Source organism: Zootoca vivipara, chromosome 15, assembly GCF_965207765.1.
Source record: "Zootoca vivipara chromosome 15, rZooViv2.hap1.1, whole genome shotgun sequence".
Classification (NCBI taxonomy): domain Eukaryota; kingdom Metazoa; phylum Chordata; class Lepidosauria; order Squamata; family Lacertidae; genus Zootoca; species Zootoca vivipara.
In genome coordinates this window covers 34,369,449-34,389,240 of record NC_142598.1, presented here as the reverse complement: position 1 = coordinate 34,389,240, position 19,792 = coordinate 34,369,449, and the positions used below count along the sequence as shown (strand labels likewise).

The window sequence follows — 19,792 nt, the reverse complement described above, 5'->3', positions numbered from 1 at the left end:
CTCAGATTTAGATTCAAAAGAAAGTTATAGAAAAGAGAGACTCAAAGCAAAATAGTTATAAACCACTATTTCTATGAATAAGTTGCTACATCTGTACTTAAGCACATTAAAGAGGACTTCAAAGATGGTGTAATATACAACACTATTGCCTTCAAGTAGTTGAGCATTTGGTTTCCCAGTCCAAATACCATGTGAGATCCTGAGATTTTGTTGTTCCCCGACAGCCCTCAAAGATTTTGATTATAAGCTTCTTTAGTATGAGGTTGGAAGATCAAAGGCAGCCTACTTAGAGATCTATCAGAAGCCAACTTTAGTGCCTTGGGGCAACTTTTGTCCTTGCGAGTAATCATAATTTGTCAGTAAATGTAGATATCACAATAGCTTTAATTGCTCTGTAAAATAATTTTTTTTCTTCTCATTTCAAAATGCACAACGTACGAATCGTAAAGATGAGTAGATTTTCAATAAATTTGTGAATGTGCATACATAACAGCTTTATAGCTTTGTCTATTTGGTGGGAAATGTACCAGAGACTGAGATCGTTTTCTTATCATGATCAGATGCCCTAATATGCAGACATATTGGGTCATGGCTTTGGGCAGCATTCTCATTGTAGATGTTGCAGGCCAGCTTGTGTCCTGTCAATGAAGAGGAGGGACAACTGGAAAGTGAGGGGACTGCAGTGTTTTGGATATAGTAGTACAAGAGTGTGTTTGTTTATGTGTGTGTATCACATACATACAACAGATTCCCATATGAAAGTATAATGTGGAACCATACTAACTGGTGGAGGGGGGAAGGTTGATGAAAGAAAGATTAATTGGAGTAAGATTAGTTTATGACTTTCATCTTTTAAACAAGGAGAAGGAAATGTTTGTGCCTTTCATGTCCCTCTCAGATCTCTTTACCTCGGTGCAAAAGGGATTGTGAGGAACAAACCCAAGCCAAAGCAAGATATGATACCAACTGGAATCTTAAACTGAAGATCAAGAATGCAAACAGTTACTGTTGCTTACTCTGTCTCAATAGAGCCTAGATGTATCACAGGCTGTATATTCTGGTCATTGACAATCTCCAGAAGTGCCTATTTATTCTTTCCATCATGGGAAGAAGCAAACAGAGCTAATCAAATTGAAATAGTCCTGAAATATCTCTTGCTGCAGTCCAGTCAATCATAGCTCTTGACACTAAAAATGGCACTGACAGCAGCAGGAGAAGAGAGGATGGATTAAAAAATAAAATTTAAAAAGTCACGTATAGCTTGCAAGTCTCTTTCTTTCAGTGCCTTGCATCTGGTTCGTTAAAATGATTCCAGAATACACCTTCTGGGGTCGCTGAAAGATTTCTAAGTAGAAAAACCCACATCCAATGCAGACATTTGCCTGATTACTTACAGCTCAGCTCATTATTCAGTTGTCATTCTTAGCTCCAGATTACTCAAAGCTTTAGTTCCAAATACCTCCAGGGCAGGAGAACCTTTAGGGAATAGTCTTAAAGCTGGCAACTCTGTCAAACACTTGCAGCAGACCACACAGCCAACAAATCTGAAGTCACTGTTGTTGCTTTAAAAAGAATGAGGACTGAGCTACACTGAATCAAGTGCCAAAATTCCTGTAGTCAAAAATAGCTGAACACATTCCCCAATGCTGAACATTTTGTTTATCCTTGAAGCATTTTCATCTATATAAACATAGAGGGCAAATATATATTTACAATAAGTAAAGTTACTTTGTATGAACCCTTTTCTACAGGCTTTGCACATTACACAGAAGCATTGAAATAGAAAGTGGAAGTTGTGCATTTCAGAATTTCCCCACACGAGGTTCCCAAGTACATATCTCAAATGTGGGGGAACTACACAATTCTTTCCTTCCATCCAGGATATACAAACCATCTCATTAGGAACAGAGTATTTCTAACAAATTAACCCATATCCCATTTGTAGTATTGAATATGCTTTAAGTCGACAGCAAGAGGGGCGTACAAACAGTGTATAGGAGGGACATGTCACATACATCCAGTAAAACTGAGAAAATGCAAGCAAGTTAACTGGTGTCCTATACGACACTGACTGTGAAACATCCTGGGACCATTAACCAGAAAATTGGCACTGTTGAAATTTCTTTTTTGATCTTACTGACTTCCGGGGAGGAATCATGGCAGACTAGATATCTGCTGCTGGCACTCCTGCCAGCAGAAATAATTATGCAGTGACAAGAGGTAATCAAGACATAAATCTTTATTGCCAAACTCCCTTCTGAATGAGATGGGGGGAGGGGTAAAGCCCCACAAGCTCAGAAATAGGCATTCATCAAACCGTGGTACAGAAGCCTTTGGGAATGGAGAGCCGTCAAAAGCAAGAAAAAGCCACTGGCCCACACGCTGCAAAATCATCCTTGAATTGGGGTTTCAGGTCTGCAAACCTCTTTTTAGCAATGGTTAAGGCTGGAAATTAGCATGAATGGGATTTTCTATCTTTTAAATAACACCCAGAAAAGGAGCAGGCTGCTGGGTGACGAAAGAACAGGTTGGAAAATATATCAAGAAAGCATACATTAATTGACTACCCCGAAAGATCATAATGATTCTGAAGTTGCTTGTAGCCTTTGCTTGGCATTGCTTGCTAATCTCTATTTCTTCTTGTGCTGAGGAAAATTTGTAAACCCCCCGAGTAAGACTCAACCTTTAAGTCTACTACTTCTCCAAAGAAAAGGGCTTCTGTTTCTCCCAACAGCCTACTAGCTATATTGTTTGGACATTTCTGCTTCTGTTCTTAAAGCAGCCAAAAAAACACAACATACGTGGTTCCTCACACTGTACCACTATGTGTTACACTTTCGGATCTGGTTAGTTGCAGGTGTCTCACTTGGTAGTGAATATCTGTTAGCTAGGATACTTCAACATCTGTTTATATAACCTGCAAAAAGGAAGGCATAGCTTTGCAATTAGAAGACTATTTTACTGTGCTGCTTGCAGAGCTGTTCCGCTTGGCCTTTGGACTGACTGAATCTGACCCCGGTGTTACCCTCCCGTAAGGTTTTATCCTACAGATATTTAAATGAGGTTCTACTTGTAGATGCCTAATTTTAAAATTGAATTTTAACATTGGATTTAATCTGTATTTTAATTGAATTGTTTCTTTTATGCTTGCTTTGATATTTTTGTTGTTAGCCGCCCTGAGCCCGGTCTTGACTGGGAAGGGCGGGGTATAAATAAAATTATTATTGTTATTATTATTATCATGATGCATATAATTTTGCCCACTTTTATCCTTATATCCCATATTTTATTATATATTGCAGAATTTGGACCGAAAGGTCAGTTATCTCCACATGTCCAAGCAAATTTAGGGGTGCGATGAACCCCTTAAGAAATATTACTAGTCTTATCTAAAGTCTTCCTTCAGTCTTCCATAGAGGTGTCAACTGAGCAGGAATGGTCAGCATTTCCTCTTGACTTCCTTTTTAGGTGAAACTGGTGGCAACCATTTTTCTAAGCCTGAACAGTTGTAATTAGCCTCTTCCAGCTGCCCTGGGCTCCTTTGGAAGAACAAGAAAAACTCATTATAATAAAACTCATTATAAAAACTCATTATAATAATTACTACTGCTATTATTTCTCCTCTTCTTCTTCCTCCTCCTCCTTATTGAAAGAACACAATCTGGTCAACTAGGATACTGCATCCTAAAATCTAAGAGCAAAAGCATGATGGATATAATATATGTACAAGATATATGGGATAGGAAACAGTTCAATAAAAAACAGATAGCTGAAGCAAATAACCCATGTCATATTGCTTCAGGAAAATGGAAAAGAAACCAATGTCACTAGCCTGTATTAATCTGTAGAATGTTTCTGTTCCATCACTACATTTTGTGATCTGCAATAAATATCTTCTATCAAACCGTCCAATGGAAACCTTTTTAGAATGCAACCAATCCATTCTGTCCAGTATGCCATTTCCAGTTGTGGAGTCTGTTCCCCACTATTAACTGCATTAAAACTTTCCATGCTTTTTTTTTTCTTTAAAAAATTAACCCAATGACAATGAATGAGGTTGTTTGTGTGATGATACTGCCAGGAAATCATTCAAGAATTTCACTATCCTGGTTGTTTGAGTCCTTCTAATTTCAACAAACCATCTGAATTAATTACTGGACCCTATGTACCCATCACCTCCATATAAAAGCAACATTGAAATAACAAGATATCAAAAGTAACAAAACCAAAGCAAAAGCTATTGGTAGTTTTTCATATTAAATGAGGTGTTTACTGTGAGTAAAGATTTAATTTTATACACGCCTGTTAGTAAGGCCCTTGGAACTCAGTGGACATGTACAGGAATGCACTATAAAATCAACTGCAATTCATGTAGACTAAATATTCAAAATATTCAAAATAACTATAACATAACAGCTATTATTTAAAAACTAATTTTCTTCTGCTCATTTCTTTGTTTTCCCTTCCTATTCCCCACCTCTTTATAAATACAGGCAGTTTGTTGCTTCTCCCCATGTCTCAATAAGATAAATGAACAAATTCAGAATATTTCCCATGCCTCATCTGTCTACTCCCCAAGCTGTCAGTGAGCTCATGCTAGAAGTCTGCAGCAAGCAAACTGTATTTTAAAATATATAAAAATAAGAATATTGCTTCCATGGTAACCTCACAACTTTTACCAGATCTGTTCATGTGTCTGTACCCACGTCTATTTGAATACATATCTTACAAGTATATTTATGGAATTTTTCGAATCTTTACTTGAGGCGATTGTGCACCAGTATGTTATTGCAGTATGTTATGCACCAGTATGTTATTGCAGTAGACATGCCCTCTACATTTCCTTGGTCCTGCCTCTTAACTACCTCTTCCTCCACCATTGATCCATCTGCTAAGTTAAGGTTGCTATATTTCAAAAAGTGAAAATCTGGACACAAAGGTGTGGCAAAACCACATTGGAAATAAGACAAAGGAACAGAGCTCTTGACCAGCAAGTAGCCTGAGAGAGAGAAGGAAAAGAAAAGAATCTCTCCCCTTCCTCTCCAGGCCATTTTTATTATAATTAAGGTGACACCAAGATTCAAATGTTGGATTATGGAGAAAGCTAGAGAGTTCCAGAAAAACGTCTACTTCTGCTTCATTGACTATGCAAAAGCCTTTGACTGTGTCGACCACAGCAAACTATGGCAAGTTCTTAAAGAAATGGGAGTGCCTGATCACCTCATCTGTCTCCTGAGAAATCTCTATGTGGGACAAGAAGCTACAGTTAGAACTGGATATGGAACAACTGATTGGTTCAAAATTGGGAAAGGAGTACGACAAGGTTGTATATTGTCTCCCTGCTTATTTAACTTATATGCAGAATTCATCATGCGAAAGGCTGGACTAGATGAATCCCAAGCCGGAATTAAGATTGCCGGAAGAAATATCAACAACCTCAGATATGCAGATGACACAACCTTGATGGCAGAAAGCGAGGAGGAATTAAAGAACCTTTTAATGAGGGTGAAAGAGGAGAGCGCAAAATATGGTCTGAAGCTCAACATCAAAAAAACCAAGATCATGGCCACTGGTCCCATCACCTCCTGGCAAATAGAAGGGGAAGAAATGGAGGCAGTGAGAGATTTTACTTTCTTGGGCTCCTTGATCACTGCAGATGGTGACAGCAGTCAGGAAATTAAAAGACGCCTGCTTCTTGGGAGAAAAGCAATGACAAACCTAGACAGCATCTTAAAAAGCAGAGACATCACCTTGCCGACAAAGGTCCGTATAGTTAAAGCTATGGTTTTCCCAGTAGTGATGTATGGAAGTGAGAGCTGGACCATAAAGAAGGCTGATCGCCGAAGAATTGATGCTTTTGAATTATGGTGCTGGAGGAGACTCTTGAGAGTCCCATGGACTGCTAGAAGATCAAACCTATCCATTCTTAAGGAAATCAGCCCTGAGTGCTCCCTGGAAGGACAGATCGTGAAGCTGAGGCTCCAATACTTTGGCCACCTCATGAGAAGAGAAGAATCCTTGGAAAAGACCCTGATGTTGGGAAAGATTGAGGGCACTAGGAGAAGGGGACGGCAGAGGACAAGATGGTTGGACAGTGTTCTCGAAGCTACGAACATGAGTTTGACCAAACTACGGGAGGCAGTGGAAGACAGGAGTGCCTGGCGTGCTATGGTCCATGGGGTCACGAAGAGTCGGACACGACTAAACGACTAAACAACAAGATTCAAATGCTCCAATAAGATTCTAGTACAGTGAATAATTAACAGCGACTATCCTGAAATCCTACCCCCTTCTCACATTCCCCTGATTAACACTACAAAGCATGTGAACAGGAGCAGAAGCAGGAAATTGTAAAAGCAGTAAACACACACAGAAACCTGTGAAAGATAGTAGATCTACATCAAAGGCACTTTGGGAGGATGTTTGCCAGAGAGGAATGCAGAATGCCCTTTTGGTCAAAGACACCAAATGTTTTACAACCAGGCAGGAAACAAATGGCAACAGATGCCTGTTTCTTGAAAACCAGCCTGAAACGTGCTTGCAAGGTAGAAAGCAATGGAGTCAGTAACCATCCCAGAAACCTATGTCCAAGACCAGGAATTTCATAATTCAGGCAGCAGAGGTATATCAAGGGAGCCACGAAGCTCAGACATCCTCCACAAGCGCACATAATTATGAATACCTGATTCCCTTCCATAGATCACTAGAAAGTCACCCCTACACAAAGGTTGTTGAGTTTTGTTTTTGTGTTGAAGTTTTTGAGCAATTTTAAAGGAAATTCACCCCAAAAAATAAACACTTCAGACATGGGTTGCCATACATCTAGGTTTCCCCAGACATTTAGCAATTTTCGGAAATTCCACCTGGACACTGTTTCTGACGGACGGATCCCAGATATGTCTGGGGAAGACCCGGATGTATGGCAGCCCTAGCTAAGTTGTAAGAAAACAGAAGCCAGATTAGCCCTAACTCAATGAGGGTTTGAGACCCATCGGCTACCCTCACCTGGTTTTTAGCAGCCTGTTGAAGCTGTTCCTGAGGTACGGCTGCTGTCGCATGATGACAGCTTCTAGCAGCGACAGGTGAGAGCTGAGTGCAAGATGGGGACCAAGGGTGGACAAACTATGCCAGAAGGAGCATGATGTGTCCCCTGCCAGAAGTACTAACCCTCTCAACATCCCATATACTCCCCCCAAATACAAGATGCTGCACAGATAACAAAAAAATCATTACAGTATATGCTTGTTTCCTAGCCATCTTGGGGAGTTTTTTTTTAATAAAAAAATAAAAAAGAAATGTTGAGCTGTGATGTAAATAATGCTAAGATTCTTGATTACTACGGATTGTTAGGTTCATTGTTCTCCAATAGGGTAATGTGAAGACAGATTAGGTATATGGCTGCAAGGGATTCCATTCATTTCTTTGGTTGCACTAGGCCCTAGAAGGGAGACTAATAGAGGAGATGAATACTGTCGGGTTAACTATGTACAAGTGCAAATTCACTTCAAATGTGACTTCTTACCTGTGAGTTTGGAGAGAAGAATGAGTAAATCAGGAAGTGAGGCTTGCATACTTTAAAACTCCATACAGCATTGCCACATACCTTTTTAGAAGGGGATCCAGTAATATTTATTATTATTATTATTATTTGACTTTACGTTTAGTTCTCAATCAATTAGACTTTTCACCCTTCCTTGCTGTTCTGATCATAAGAGTATGATCAGATTGGGAGATTACATGGTTATCTGAATGTGGGGTCTCCTATGAACTGGAAGATTAAGCTCACTTCAAATAATGCACTAGACTCTCTTCATGGGCATGGGGGAACTGGGTATGAAAGGACAACCAAAGCCCATTTATGATTGCTCCCTGAGGAGCATCACGGGGAAGTAAGGAAACTGCTATCTGAACATGCTCTCCTTCTGGACTATTGCACGTTTCTTGTGAAAATAGTTGATGATCCATGAATTGTTCACCTCTAGCAAATTCATAAAGGCATCTTTCTTTAACCCTAACATACGGGTGACTTTTTGTGGTTCACTAGAGAATTATGTAGAAATGCTGCCTGGTGGCACAGGCTTCCTAAACCACATTGTCCACATCACTCATAAGATATTTACATCTGCAATGTGCTCCACTTCAGCAGATAAGACAAATGGCAGTTCCCCCTTGTACTTCAGAAATTTAACATTATCCTACCCAGCAGCAGAGAGCATTCACCTATATAATTGACCATGGCCTCCTCCTGCCCAGAGCATAGGGACTCTGGTCGGTTCCTATTTCAGATCTTTAAGACACATTGCAGCACATAGTTGAAATGCCACTAGGCCAGCCTCAAGGTAGATGAAATTTTGATATGAATATTTGTATCGCCATCATAGTTCCCTGTCTTGAGTTTGAAAAGATTCCTGTTTCTAAATATTTGAACATGCAAGTCTTAAATGTGACTGCCTGTCTCAAGACTATTTCCATCTCTCTTGGTGGGGAGGAGTGTGTGTGTTTTTAATTTAAATTATCTCTTTAGAGGTTTGTAGGGGAAAAGAAAATATTTATCTTTTAGCTTATTGATATCAGCAGGCAAGCTAGCTAGTCTCAGAAGGATGGAAGGTTTATTGGTTAAGAGATGCAGGCACCCAGTTTGTGATAAAGGAATTCTTTGCATTTTTCCTCAGCAAAGTAAATTGCTTGTAGGATATTGCACAGAACTTAATCCTTTCAGAGCTGCATCTCAGTAAACCTGTTTTAAAATGCTGTCTGCTATTAAATAGTTAATGTTGTGTATGTATACACATGTATGTAAAACAGAGATGAAACTGAATTGCACAAAGAAACTTCCTGGGAAACAGTTCAGAACAGGCTCACTTCTACACAGACACATTTGTGGCCCTGAGTAAATTTTATGTATTTGAAGGAGCATACCAGAAATGGGATGGATAGATAGGAATCATAATTATCTTGCTACTTTTGGGGTGTTTGCTATGCATTTTCGTATCATTTGGCCAACTGACTATCGATCCAGAACTCATCATAGCATACATGAGTGGACCTGCTTCGTGCTTCCTCACATTAGATTGCTGTCCAGAATTTTATTTTTTCATGCCAGTTGCTGGTTCTATTCAATGAAAAGTCCAGTTGCATGTTTAGACCTTTAAACCTCCCCCCCTTAAATAAATTCAGACAAGACTCAAATTTTGGTTTTGGTTTTGGTTTTTGGCAGAATTTAGGCCACAACTTTATTGATTACATCAGGTGAGTGGTTGCATAGGCTCTGGTTCGACTAGCTCCCTGCACCCTTGCAGGTAGCGCTGACCCAGGGCACCAGCATAGGTCAGCCAAGGGGATGGCATAGGTCAGCCACCTGGAATGGCAGAAAGCCGGAGACATGCTATGTCCACCACCCAGATATCCCCCTCTCAGGGTTGACCAAACCATTGAGTCCCTGAATTCCTTTAATGGAATACCATTCACATAGGGATGGCGAGAGCGTTCCCCCATCCCTATCACCTGAAGCAGAGCCTATCTGCCACGAGAGCACCCGCGCTCTCTGCCAGTATCCATGCCTGTATCCAATCCCTTAACCCCGCTGACACGGAGCCATAAATCATTCCCAGTCACAGACAGATGAACCCCATCAAGCCTGTAAAGGGACGCATTGTGATAGGTAATGCCTGGGTGATGGACCACCATCCTGCCCAAAGCCAGAACCTTCTTGGCTACTGCACTCTGGACGCGCCACCTGGCCCTCTTGGTGGCAGCTGGGCAATGACTTCCTCTCCATTCGCGTCGCAGCAGCAGTTGCGACCAGAATATTTTGAGTCCAGGAAGAGCTGCTTTCAACTCTTCCAAGCCCTCCTGCATGCGGGTCCACAGGCTTAAGCCGGGAGCTTCTGGCAGGTTGTTGTCACCCAGCTGCACCACCATCGCCACAGGCGTGCCTTCCGTAGACACCTTTGCCTGCACTGTTGGAAGCAGTTCCTCCCAACGCATTCCTCGCCTGGATGTCCAGGACAGTCTCACATGGTCGGGGAGCCCAAGCCTACATCCAAATCCAGACCCCACCGCCCTCTTGCTGGCCCAGTGGGTCATTGCTAGGTCCGCCTTCCTTGCACATTTGGATAGTCGGGCACAACAACCTGTGTATAATGAAATTCACTGAGCCTCCCTCCCACCCCCCACCCCACAACACCCTGTATCTTTTTACTGGATCTTAAAAGTTTTAATTCTATTGATGTTCAACTGTTTTTAAATGATTTTAAAAAAATGTTTTTAGCTTTTCTTATTTAATTTGTAAGCTGTCTTGAGCCCCTCTCAGGGAAAAAGGCAGGATATAAATACGGTGATATTTTTCTAGAAAAAGAAGTGCCATAAAGGTAAAGGTAAAGGGACCCCTGACCATTAGGTCCAGTCGTGACCGACTCTGGGATTGCGCGCTCATCCCGCATTATTGGCCGAGGGAGCCGGCGTATAGCTTCCAGGTCATGTGGCCAGCATGACAAAGCCGCTTTCTGGCAAACCAGAGCAGCACATGGAAACGGCGTTTACCTTCCCGCTGTAGCGGTTCCTATTTATCTACTTGCATTTTGACGTGCTTTTGAACTGCTAGGTTGGCAGGAGCTGGGACCAAGCAACGGGAGCTCACCCCGTCACAGGGATTCGAACCGCCAACCTTCTGATCAGCAAGCCCTAGGCTCAGTGGTTTAACCCACAGCACCACCTGGGTCCCAGATAACTCATCATAAACACATCCCTTGTTCTCTTATAATGGCTATGGCACCCACCTGAGAGGTGCTGTGACTGAGTTCCGGAGAGTTTCAGCTTTAAAAAGCCCTGGATAAATATATGATGATTGGGATTAAGGCAAGGTTGGGGAACCTGCAACCCTCCATATGTTGTTAGACCACAACTCTCATCATTCCTGACCATTGGCTATGCTTGCTGGGGCTGATGGGAATTGGAGTCCTACAACACCTGGTGGGCTACAGGTTCTCTGTTCCTGGGCTAAGGGGACAGTGGAGCCTACCCTTAATTGGTGATCATTTATTTTAAGGAATTCTGATGACTGATTGTTTGCTGTGAATAAATAATCTAGGAAACATTAAATAATATAACATATTGGATGCTGTATTTTAATTCTCTGACATGAAGAAATTCACTTGCCTTTTAAAGTAACAGCAGGCTACAGAGATACTGCAGCTTTCAAAGGCATATGAAGTCAGCAAGAATACATTGTAGTAAGAAACATTTTGCCTTTTGTGTCAAACAGGAAATGTAAAGTTTATAGAATCAATTGTAAATCCATATCAATTTGACGTGCTAACTGTATTTTCCCTAAGAATGGTTTAAATAGGTTTAATTTAAGTATATAATTACAGAATGCTATTACATTTCATTTTTTTCCTGTGGCAGTATGGCAAAACAAATGCAATTTCTGCATTTACAGTTTTGCAAAATCCCTCAGCCTCCCTCATTCCATAATGTTAGAAAAAAACAATTTAGTAAATTGGTAGATTTGTTTGTTGCTTGGTCTATTTTTACTTTTCTACTGAGGAGGCCAAAAATGAGGATAACAAGTTGAAACACAATTGATTTGAAACTTAATTAAGGCAATAGATGGTTCAGTTGACAATGATGAAAGTGGTGGTATCTAGTTTGTCCTGGTTGGGATTGCAGTCCTTAAGAATCAGGCTTGCAGCTTGAGGGTGCTATTAGCGCTAGCATTACATGGGTACTGAAGTGGAGTCCGTGGTTCAGAGCAGTGCGATTGGTGCACATGTTTGCAGCCTCTTCTCCATAAACACAATCTTTCCAGAGTGATCTGTTTCCTGATAACATCTGGCATGACCGGTCGAAGACATTTTGGCATCAGAGAACCCCAAAATGGGGCACACCTCCTTCCCACCAGGGAGGACAGGCGAGTGAAGATTGACATTAGGAACAAGGCAGGGGAGAAAGATTAAGATAGACAGTTGCCTCACGTGGCTGACCCTGACATCTGGGTTAGATTATAGTGGCATGTTGTATGTGGGGTTGCTTCTGAGATAGCAACTGGTTCAGAATATGGTGGCCAGGCTGTTAACTGGGACCTGCCATCCGAAATAAATTTTGCCAATGAGTAAAAGACCATAACTGACTCCCAGTTTGTTTCCAAACACAATTCAAATTTCTTGAGTTACCCTGTTAGCAGACCACTTGGGGCTTTACAGTATAGATTATTTTGAGAACTGCCTTCTACCATATAACTGCCTTCTACTCATTTGTTTTGAGATATCAGCTCCATGTCTTTTGTCCTCAAAGTTTAGGACAGAATACGTACCCTAAACCTAGCCATCTGGTATCTACCTTGCTAGGTATCTTCTAAGTGCCAGAATAACAGTGCAATCCTATTTATGTTTACTTACGTTTAGTAGGGGGAGATAAAACACACTGCCCTCATAAGATGGTTTACATACATTTTTTTTAAAATTAAAAAAATATGGTATCAATAGCAATATTTACAATGTAAGCACTAATTTGAAAATGTTAATTAAAAAACCAGGCCCCACTGCTACAGCAGTGTCTCTTCTCTGTTTATGATGAGTTCAGTCTACATAGATAAAATTGCGACTGAACATAAGCTAATTCACACAGCTGATTCAATATACATGACGTCTTAGAGCACATCCAAGCTTAACTTCCTTTGGAAAGGCATCTGAAAATGCATGTGAGAGATGTGTGTGCAGTCTTAAGAACACAGATGTGTGAATTTAGGCATAGCTGATTAAACGGAAGTACCTGCTTGGCAGCTAAAATGAAGCTAATTGGAAATTTTCCTTTTGTGCCTACAGAAATGTATCTTCTGCCGACAAAGAATTAAGAAAATATCTGGTGCCTGCATACAGTGTTCCTATGGACGTTGCCCAGCTTCTTTCCATGTTACATGTGCTCATGCTGCAGGAGTGCTGATGGAACCAGATGACTGGCCTTATGTTGTCTATATAACATGTTTCAGGCACAAAATCAGTCAGAATGTGGTAAGGATTTGCATAATTTAATTCCCGTATTATTTTTCCCCATTTTATTCCATGTTGTTGTTTCTGTGTTTTCAAAAACAAGAACACTGCTACTAGGCTGAATCAGGTTAAAAAGCTTGCTAGTTCCTGACTGTCGCAGGACAATGAGAAAATGCCAAGACTGTATGGACTGGATTTGAAAGGCAATGAATGATAGTTGCGTGCAGTGGTAAATTTATTTCATAGAGGGAGAGTTACTGTTTTTAAATACTAAACCCAGACAAGTCAGGGCTTCTTACTTGGTAAATGCATGTAGTTTGAGAAACTCTCTTCACTGTTTCATATCTCATTATCCGGAGCTGAGCTCTGGCATTTAAAGCAAGTCCTGAGTCTGAGGAAGGCTTGGCTCAAATTAAGTCCACACTATATCACTTTAAACTGATGAACACAGTCTTGCTCTGAGGTAGGATAAAATCAAGCTGTAGGATACTACCATTCCTCCTTGTGATCTGGGCACTATATTTCTGTCCATACTCTGTTTCTGTCCATACAGTGTAGACTCGCATTCATAGCTTGTGGTTTGCTAAACCCCCTAGATCCTTTTTTACTTGTACTGCCACCGAGTCAAGTCTCTCCCATACTACAGTCTTGTCTGATTCTTCCTGCCTAAATGCAGAACTTCACATTCATCTCTGTTGAAATTCATGTTGTTAGCGCCCCATTCTCCATCCTGTCCATAGCTGCCAAGTTTTCCCTTTTCTCGCGAGGAAGTCTATTCAGCATAATGGAAAATCCCTTTAAAAAAGGGATAACTTGGCAGCTATGATCCTGTCAAAATGATTTTTGAATCCTGTTTCTGTGTTTGAAGGTATTAGCTACCCCACCCAATTTGGTGTCATCTGCAAATTTGATGAGCAACATCCCCCCCCCACTTTCTGCCAAGTCATTTATAAAGAAGTCAAACAAGACTGGGCTCAGGCCAGAACTCTGCACACCCACCCATTGATCACTTCATATATATGAAGCACAGACAACGATTCACAAATCCAGATTTCCCGATGACACCATCTGTGTAGCCAATCATTCACTTGCACTGTACTTCTCTGTCTCTTCTGAGGCCACGACCTTTAACAAGGAAGGAGTGATGAAAACACCACCTGTGTCCCAGTGTCCTTCACCTTTCTACTCAGAGTCTCATAGCGATTTGCAATAGGTTCAGTGCCATGCCTGGCATTGTTACTTGTTCCCACATGTTTCAGCAGCAAGGGATAAAAGTCAGTGGGCTTGATGAGACTTTATCATGTCAAAAGGGAACTATTTCAAAGCCAGTTTTTCTAAGGACTGTGAAGTTGACCTTCTTTCCAAGGGCTGAAGTGCCATAACATGTGTTATTTATCATAGGTCTTCCAGGACCTATATAATCACTATAAAAATAACAGAAAAGGTTAGCTTTCTGTCCTCATGCATAGGAGGCAAGATAAAACTTTATAATACTTATTCATAGTATTTCATTTCCACACAGAAGGCCAAGATAAACTTTCTTCTTCATTGTGATTTGCTGTGGCTCATATTTTTATATGACTACCTTAGTTCATTCATCGCTCATGTTACACAAAAGAAATCGTGCAGTCCAAACCGCAGCTTGCACAGTAATCCAGAAAATGCCACAGATGTTTATCTAATCTAATTCAGTTCTCTGCATAACAGCTGTCTCTCTGATCAAAAATTGCATTCTTTGAATCTATAAATTCTTAGGCTTCTGTGGTAGAAAATCTTTTTTGGAACATGTTTATCAATAACACTTTCTGTGAGATACATTTTTCCAGGAATGGGAAATGGAAAACTCTTAACGCGTTGGGGAAAATACTCTTTTCTGAACTTTTAATGTTTTTTTTTTTAAAAAAAATAATACAATCCACCAGCAGAGGACTGCACACAGCATCAGTCGCCACCAGGTGGTAGGGCAGCACTAACTTTCCAGGTGAAATGTAGGGCAAACACAGGTCCAGGAAAAATGGGGGCAGATCCACAAATCCTTAAATGACTCACCAAGAGTCAAGTGTGGGGAGGCAGATGTATAGAAGGGACAGTTGCTAACCTGGTGCCTTCCAGCTGTTCTGGACTACAGCTTCCAGCCAGCACAGTGGGAGGGTACCAGGTGTGCAAAAGCTGCAGTGAGGCTGAAGGCAGCTCAGCATTGGGGAGTGGCTCATTCCAAAACAATCAAATCATATTTGCGATGAATTGGAGTAAGTGAATATTTCACCCATGAGCAGTTCTAGAATTAGGTTATTAAAAAAAAATTATTAGTTTTTAAACAACTACAAATACAAGAACCATTAAACACTTTCCCAGCAGTACATCTTTGATTTGTGTTTGATTTATCCATGGACTCTAGACATAGACTTACACATTCAACATTAAAACATATTAGATTCAGGTTTGAGGAGTCCCTTGGCAAAGCATCCTTTTTTGGGGGGGGGGTGTCCCTCTCCTTCATCATTGGGCCTTGTCACCTTGGTGGTGGTAGTGTTTCAAACAGCAGTGGGCAGCTGGGTCTAGTTTTAGTTTTAATTTCACACCATGTCACAGAGCAATGCTGTGCTAGGGACATTGCAGAAATGTAAATGGTGGCTAGAACCGGTTGACGGGGGCTACTGAGAATGCCAAGATGGGATGGGGCAGGGCAAGAGTGTCTATGTGTTGAGGCCCTAGCAGCTGCCCAAGGATGCCCTGGCTACAAATGCTAGTGACCCACTGCTGAATTCTGCACCACTTCTGCTCTTATTTCCTGATATATGGTTCATTATAACTTATCCCTTTCAATGCACAGGGCTGAGAAGTGAGGGGGCACTCCTGGGATCTGTGGACATCAGGGGCCCTTGACTCTTCTTGGACTGCTTGCTCCATTTTTCACCCATACAGCAAGAGCCATTCTGGTTCCAAAACCTGGTTAGGTGTGACCCCTGGTTAACCGCTGCAGATACAATGCCTAACTACCACAATTTGATGCCGACAGGAAGAGAATGGGGTCTTTGCATTTAAGTAGTACAGGGCTAGGTGCAGGGAATATGAATTTCTTCAAGGACACACCTATATATATATATATAACTATAATTCCCCAATCAACAATGGAATATTGATAAAGGCCCATCTTTTAAAAATAAAATCCACTATGCATTGCAGTGTTAAAGCAATGAGACATAGCTTAATCCAAAACGTTTACTGCAATGTTTCAAAGTATTTTGATATATTCATCTTGTAGGTACTCGGGATTTAGTTCTCCGAATGTATTGAATAGTTTGCTGCTCTCAAAGGTTACAATCATTAGGTAATAAAGGGCAGGGAATAAGTAATCAGTCTGCATATGTCACATATTTTTTTCAGCTAAGTAGATTTCTAATTTTGAAACATCTTCCTCTCTAAATCAGTTATACGTTTGAACATTTCCTGTTTTCTCTACATTTTATTATCCGGCTATAGCCATAGGCTTTATCAATTTTGGCATATACGCAAAGCGAGATGTGCTACATGCAGTGTGTGGTACAGATGGGTGAGTGGATTGATTTGTAGTTACCTGAAACACATTCTCCCTTCTTCTTCTTACCTTTCAACAGGTTATAAGTGCTGCAGTGCAAGCAGCAGAGAGAGAGAGAGAGAGGGAAGACGCTCTCTCCATTTATCTCCTTTCTCAGACATTCCATGTACCGATTAGCAGCCTGCTGGGTGATGGAAACTAGTGGCTCATGGGAATGCATGTTCTCCTTGGCCTGGCACACTGCTACCCTGTGCCCCAGAGCAACTGAGAATGAAGCAATCCTAAAGCTGTTGTTTCTCACCGTATATATCATAAGGCCCTATCCAAATTGTAGCATCTGGTTTGAAAATGTGATGGACTCTTTGACTCTTTTTGTAATAGATACGAGCTTTCTTTAATCTACACTTTAATCTACTGAAAGCTGATATACTCATTTTGACTGCAAGTGCCGATTGCAGAAGGCTGTGTGGCAGTGTGACACAAGCTAATGATTCCATGCTTCTGAAACCGCAGGCAAAGCATGCCTCCTCAGGACTGCTGTGAGCCATGAGTTTCATCTCCAGTTCTGCAAACAAACAAATGTATATCTGTGCATAGGATTTTAGCATAAGTAAAAAGATCTTTGGAGTTGTATGTAGCTTTCAGGGACACCTTAAGCCGAAAGACTATAGCATTTTGACAGTCTGTCATTTCAATAGGATGCTGCTGCTGCTACCATCTCTCTATTTAGCGTTGGTGGTAAAGGCGTCGGCAATACTGTTCTCAGGAGCTCTTTAGGGAATGCAAGAAGCATTGCTGAATGTGTGACTGGTAAGAAGGACTCTCCAAGCAAAGCCTCTTGCATTGTCAATACTGTATTGTCTCCTTTCAGCCACGAAGGTGGCATTGATTGCCAGATGGAATGGATGATAGGTAGATGTGGAGGAAAGCAGGGGGGTGGGAGCTGGGGCTTGGCAAGAGAAGGGAAGCAGCCAGGCCCATGCAGAGGGGTGGGGAGAAGCCGGGTATATTTGCCCCGGGCCTTAGTGGGGCTAAGATGCCTTTTTGTTTGAGTTTATAACTTTATTCTAACAAGATTCCCGGCCCAGCCCTCAGAAGCCTGGAAGCAGCTGCAAATTATTAGGAAGCGAGAAGAGAGTGAAAAAGAAGCCAGATGGAATAGCAAAGCCACAACGTTCTCTCACCCCATGTACATTCCTTATGAGATCTGCCAAATTGATGGTCTGCTAGTCCTCAATAAAACACTTGAAACCAGACAAATCATATTTTTTTTTCCAATTTCAGTTAAAAGCTCACCTATCATGCATCACGTTTTCTGTGCAAGTTCTTTACTCTAGATTCGAGCGGCTTGGGCTAAGGCAAAGAAGGCCTTCATTCACCTGTTTATTTCATAAAATTTATAATTAAAATTTAGTTAAAATACTAAAACAGATTAATATTACCTCAACTTTCTAAGCATCTGGGTAGGCTTGTCTAAACAGAAATGTTTTTAACAGGCACCAAAAAGAGTACAGTGAAGGTGCTTGGTCTCAATAGGCAGGGAGTTCCAAAGTTGTAAGTGCTGCCACACTGAACGATCTCATAAATGTGGAACGGGTATTATGTGGCATGTATAGCAGTGCCAATTCCGCCAGTTGAAGTGGTCATGTGGGCACATGTAGGGTAAGGTGATCTCGTAGGTAAGTTGGTCTCAATTTTTTAAGGGATTTATATACCAATAGTAACACCTCGAATGTGGTCTGATAGCAAATTGGCAATCAGTTCAGATCTCTGAGTGCAGGTCTTAGATGAATCCTGGTCATCAGACACAAACAATCCTTAGATGTGCAGGACCCAGTGGGTTGAAACAAGTGAGACAAATTTCATGGCTGATATAATGGTGTGTGTTCAATTCTTGCTTTCTAGAAAACCAAAGCCTTTGAGAAAATGGTCTCAGCCGGGCAAACTGTTATAGCGAAACACAGGAACACACGGTACTATAGCTGCAGAGTGAAAGAAGTTACATCTCAAGTTTTCTACGAAGTCATGTTTGATGACGGTTCCTTCAGCCGGGACACCTTCCCTGAAGACATTGTGGTAAGTATTTTAAGAAACTGATTTTTATTTTTATTTTTGAAAGTTAAATAAGGAAAATTGAACAATTTCCTCTGACCTTTCAACAGGGATAATTAACTTAATATTCTGCTCGTGTTTGTTATTTCTTGCTGCAGAGAATTATTACTTTCTCAGGGGCTTCCCAACCTTGTTTGTTCTAATTAGTACCCACCATTTCGTCAAATGAATCAAAACTAATCTTCCAAAGTCTTTTAATTAAATAAGAAGTATGTTTTTAATAAAAGATATTAGGGTGGGAATTCCACATATTGTAATGTGTCTCTGAGAGATAATATTACGAAATTCCTTGATGAATTGAGAAAAAGCCCATGTTCAAATATGTAATAGGCAGAACGGTTCTCATGCATCTAGTATGATGACTTGTTTACACCTTGGATGTGTCTGTAAGATTCCATCGCCTAATGATACTAAATCAGAAGGGAAATGCCATTGTTTGCAGCATTTCACAACATGCATTTCAGTGCATGTTTAAACCAACATTTTATTACAACAATTAATCAGTGCTTCATGTTCTTATATGGAGCAGTAAATTCTGGGTGATTCTGCCTTGCCTCGCATGTAACACAACTTGCATGCCCTCTGGTATTGTGGTTGGTCCCTTTGCACTTTCCTCTTCCTGGGAATGCTGCATCTTGGGCTGATGTCTGGCCTCCTGTCAAAATTCTTCAGGCTCCATTACATCAGTCAGACGTTGCCAGGATATGGCAGCAATACATTTATTCCTCAGGCAGGCCCTCTCCCTTTCTGTCCCTTGTGCTTTGGAAAAGGAAAAAAAGTTGCAAAGCTGGCTTAGCATCTGGTTTTAGATGTTTAAAAATACTGAAAGGGTTTCCGAGCACAATTCAAAGTGTTGGTGCTGGACCCCCGGCCCAGTATACCTGAAGGAGCATCTCCACCCCCATCGTTCAGCCCGGACACTGAGGTCCAGCTCCAAGGACCTTCTGGCAGTTCCCTCACTGCAAGAAGTGAAGTTACAGGGAACCAGGCAGAGGGCCTTCTCGGTAGTGGCGCCTGCCCTGTGGAACGCCCTCCCACCTGATGTCAAAGAAATAAACAAGTACCAGATTTTTAGAAGACAAAACCTTTAAGAAAGGCAGCCCTGTTTAAGGAAGCTTTTAATATTTGATGGATTACTGTATTTTAATCTTTT

At 41.1% G+C, this 19,792-nt stretch overlaps 1 protein-coding gene across 6 annotated transcripts in view; it reads left to right on the top strand.

Moving 5' to 3' along the window:
• KDM4C (lysine demethylase 4C) overlaps positions 1-19,792 on the top strand; it is a 209,774-nt gene that overhangs the window by 167,133 nt on the left and 22,849 nt on the right. For all 6 annotated transcript variants that reach the window (XM_035140870.3, XM_088659061.1, XM_035140866.3 and 3 more), the window contains 2 exons: positions 12,825-13,010; positions 18,433-18,603. In XM_035140870.3, the coding sequence (XP_034996761.1) occupies positions 12,825-13,010; positions 18,433-18,603 (357 nt within the window). The remainder of the gene's footprint in view (positions 1-12,824; positions 13,011-18,432; positions 18,604-19,792) is intronic.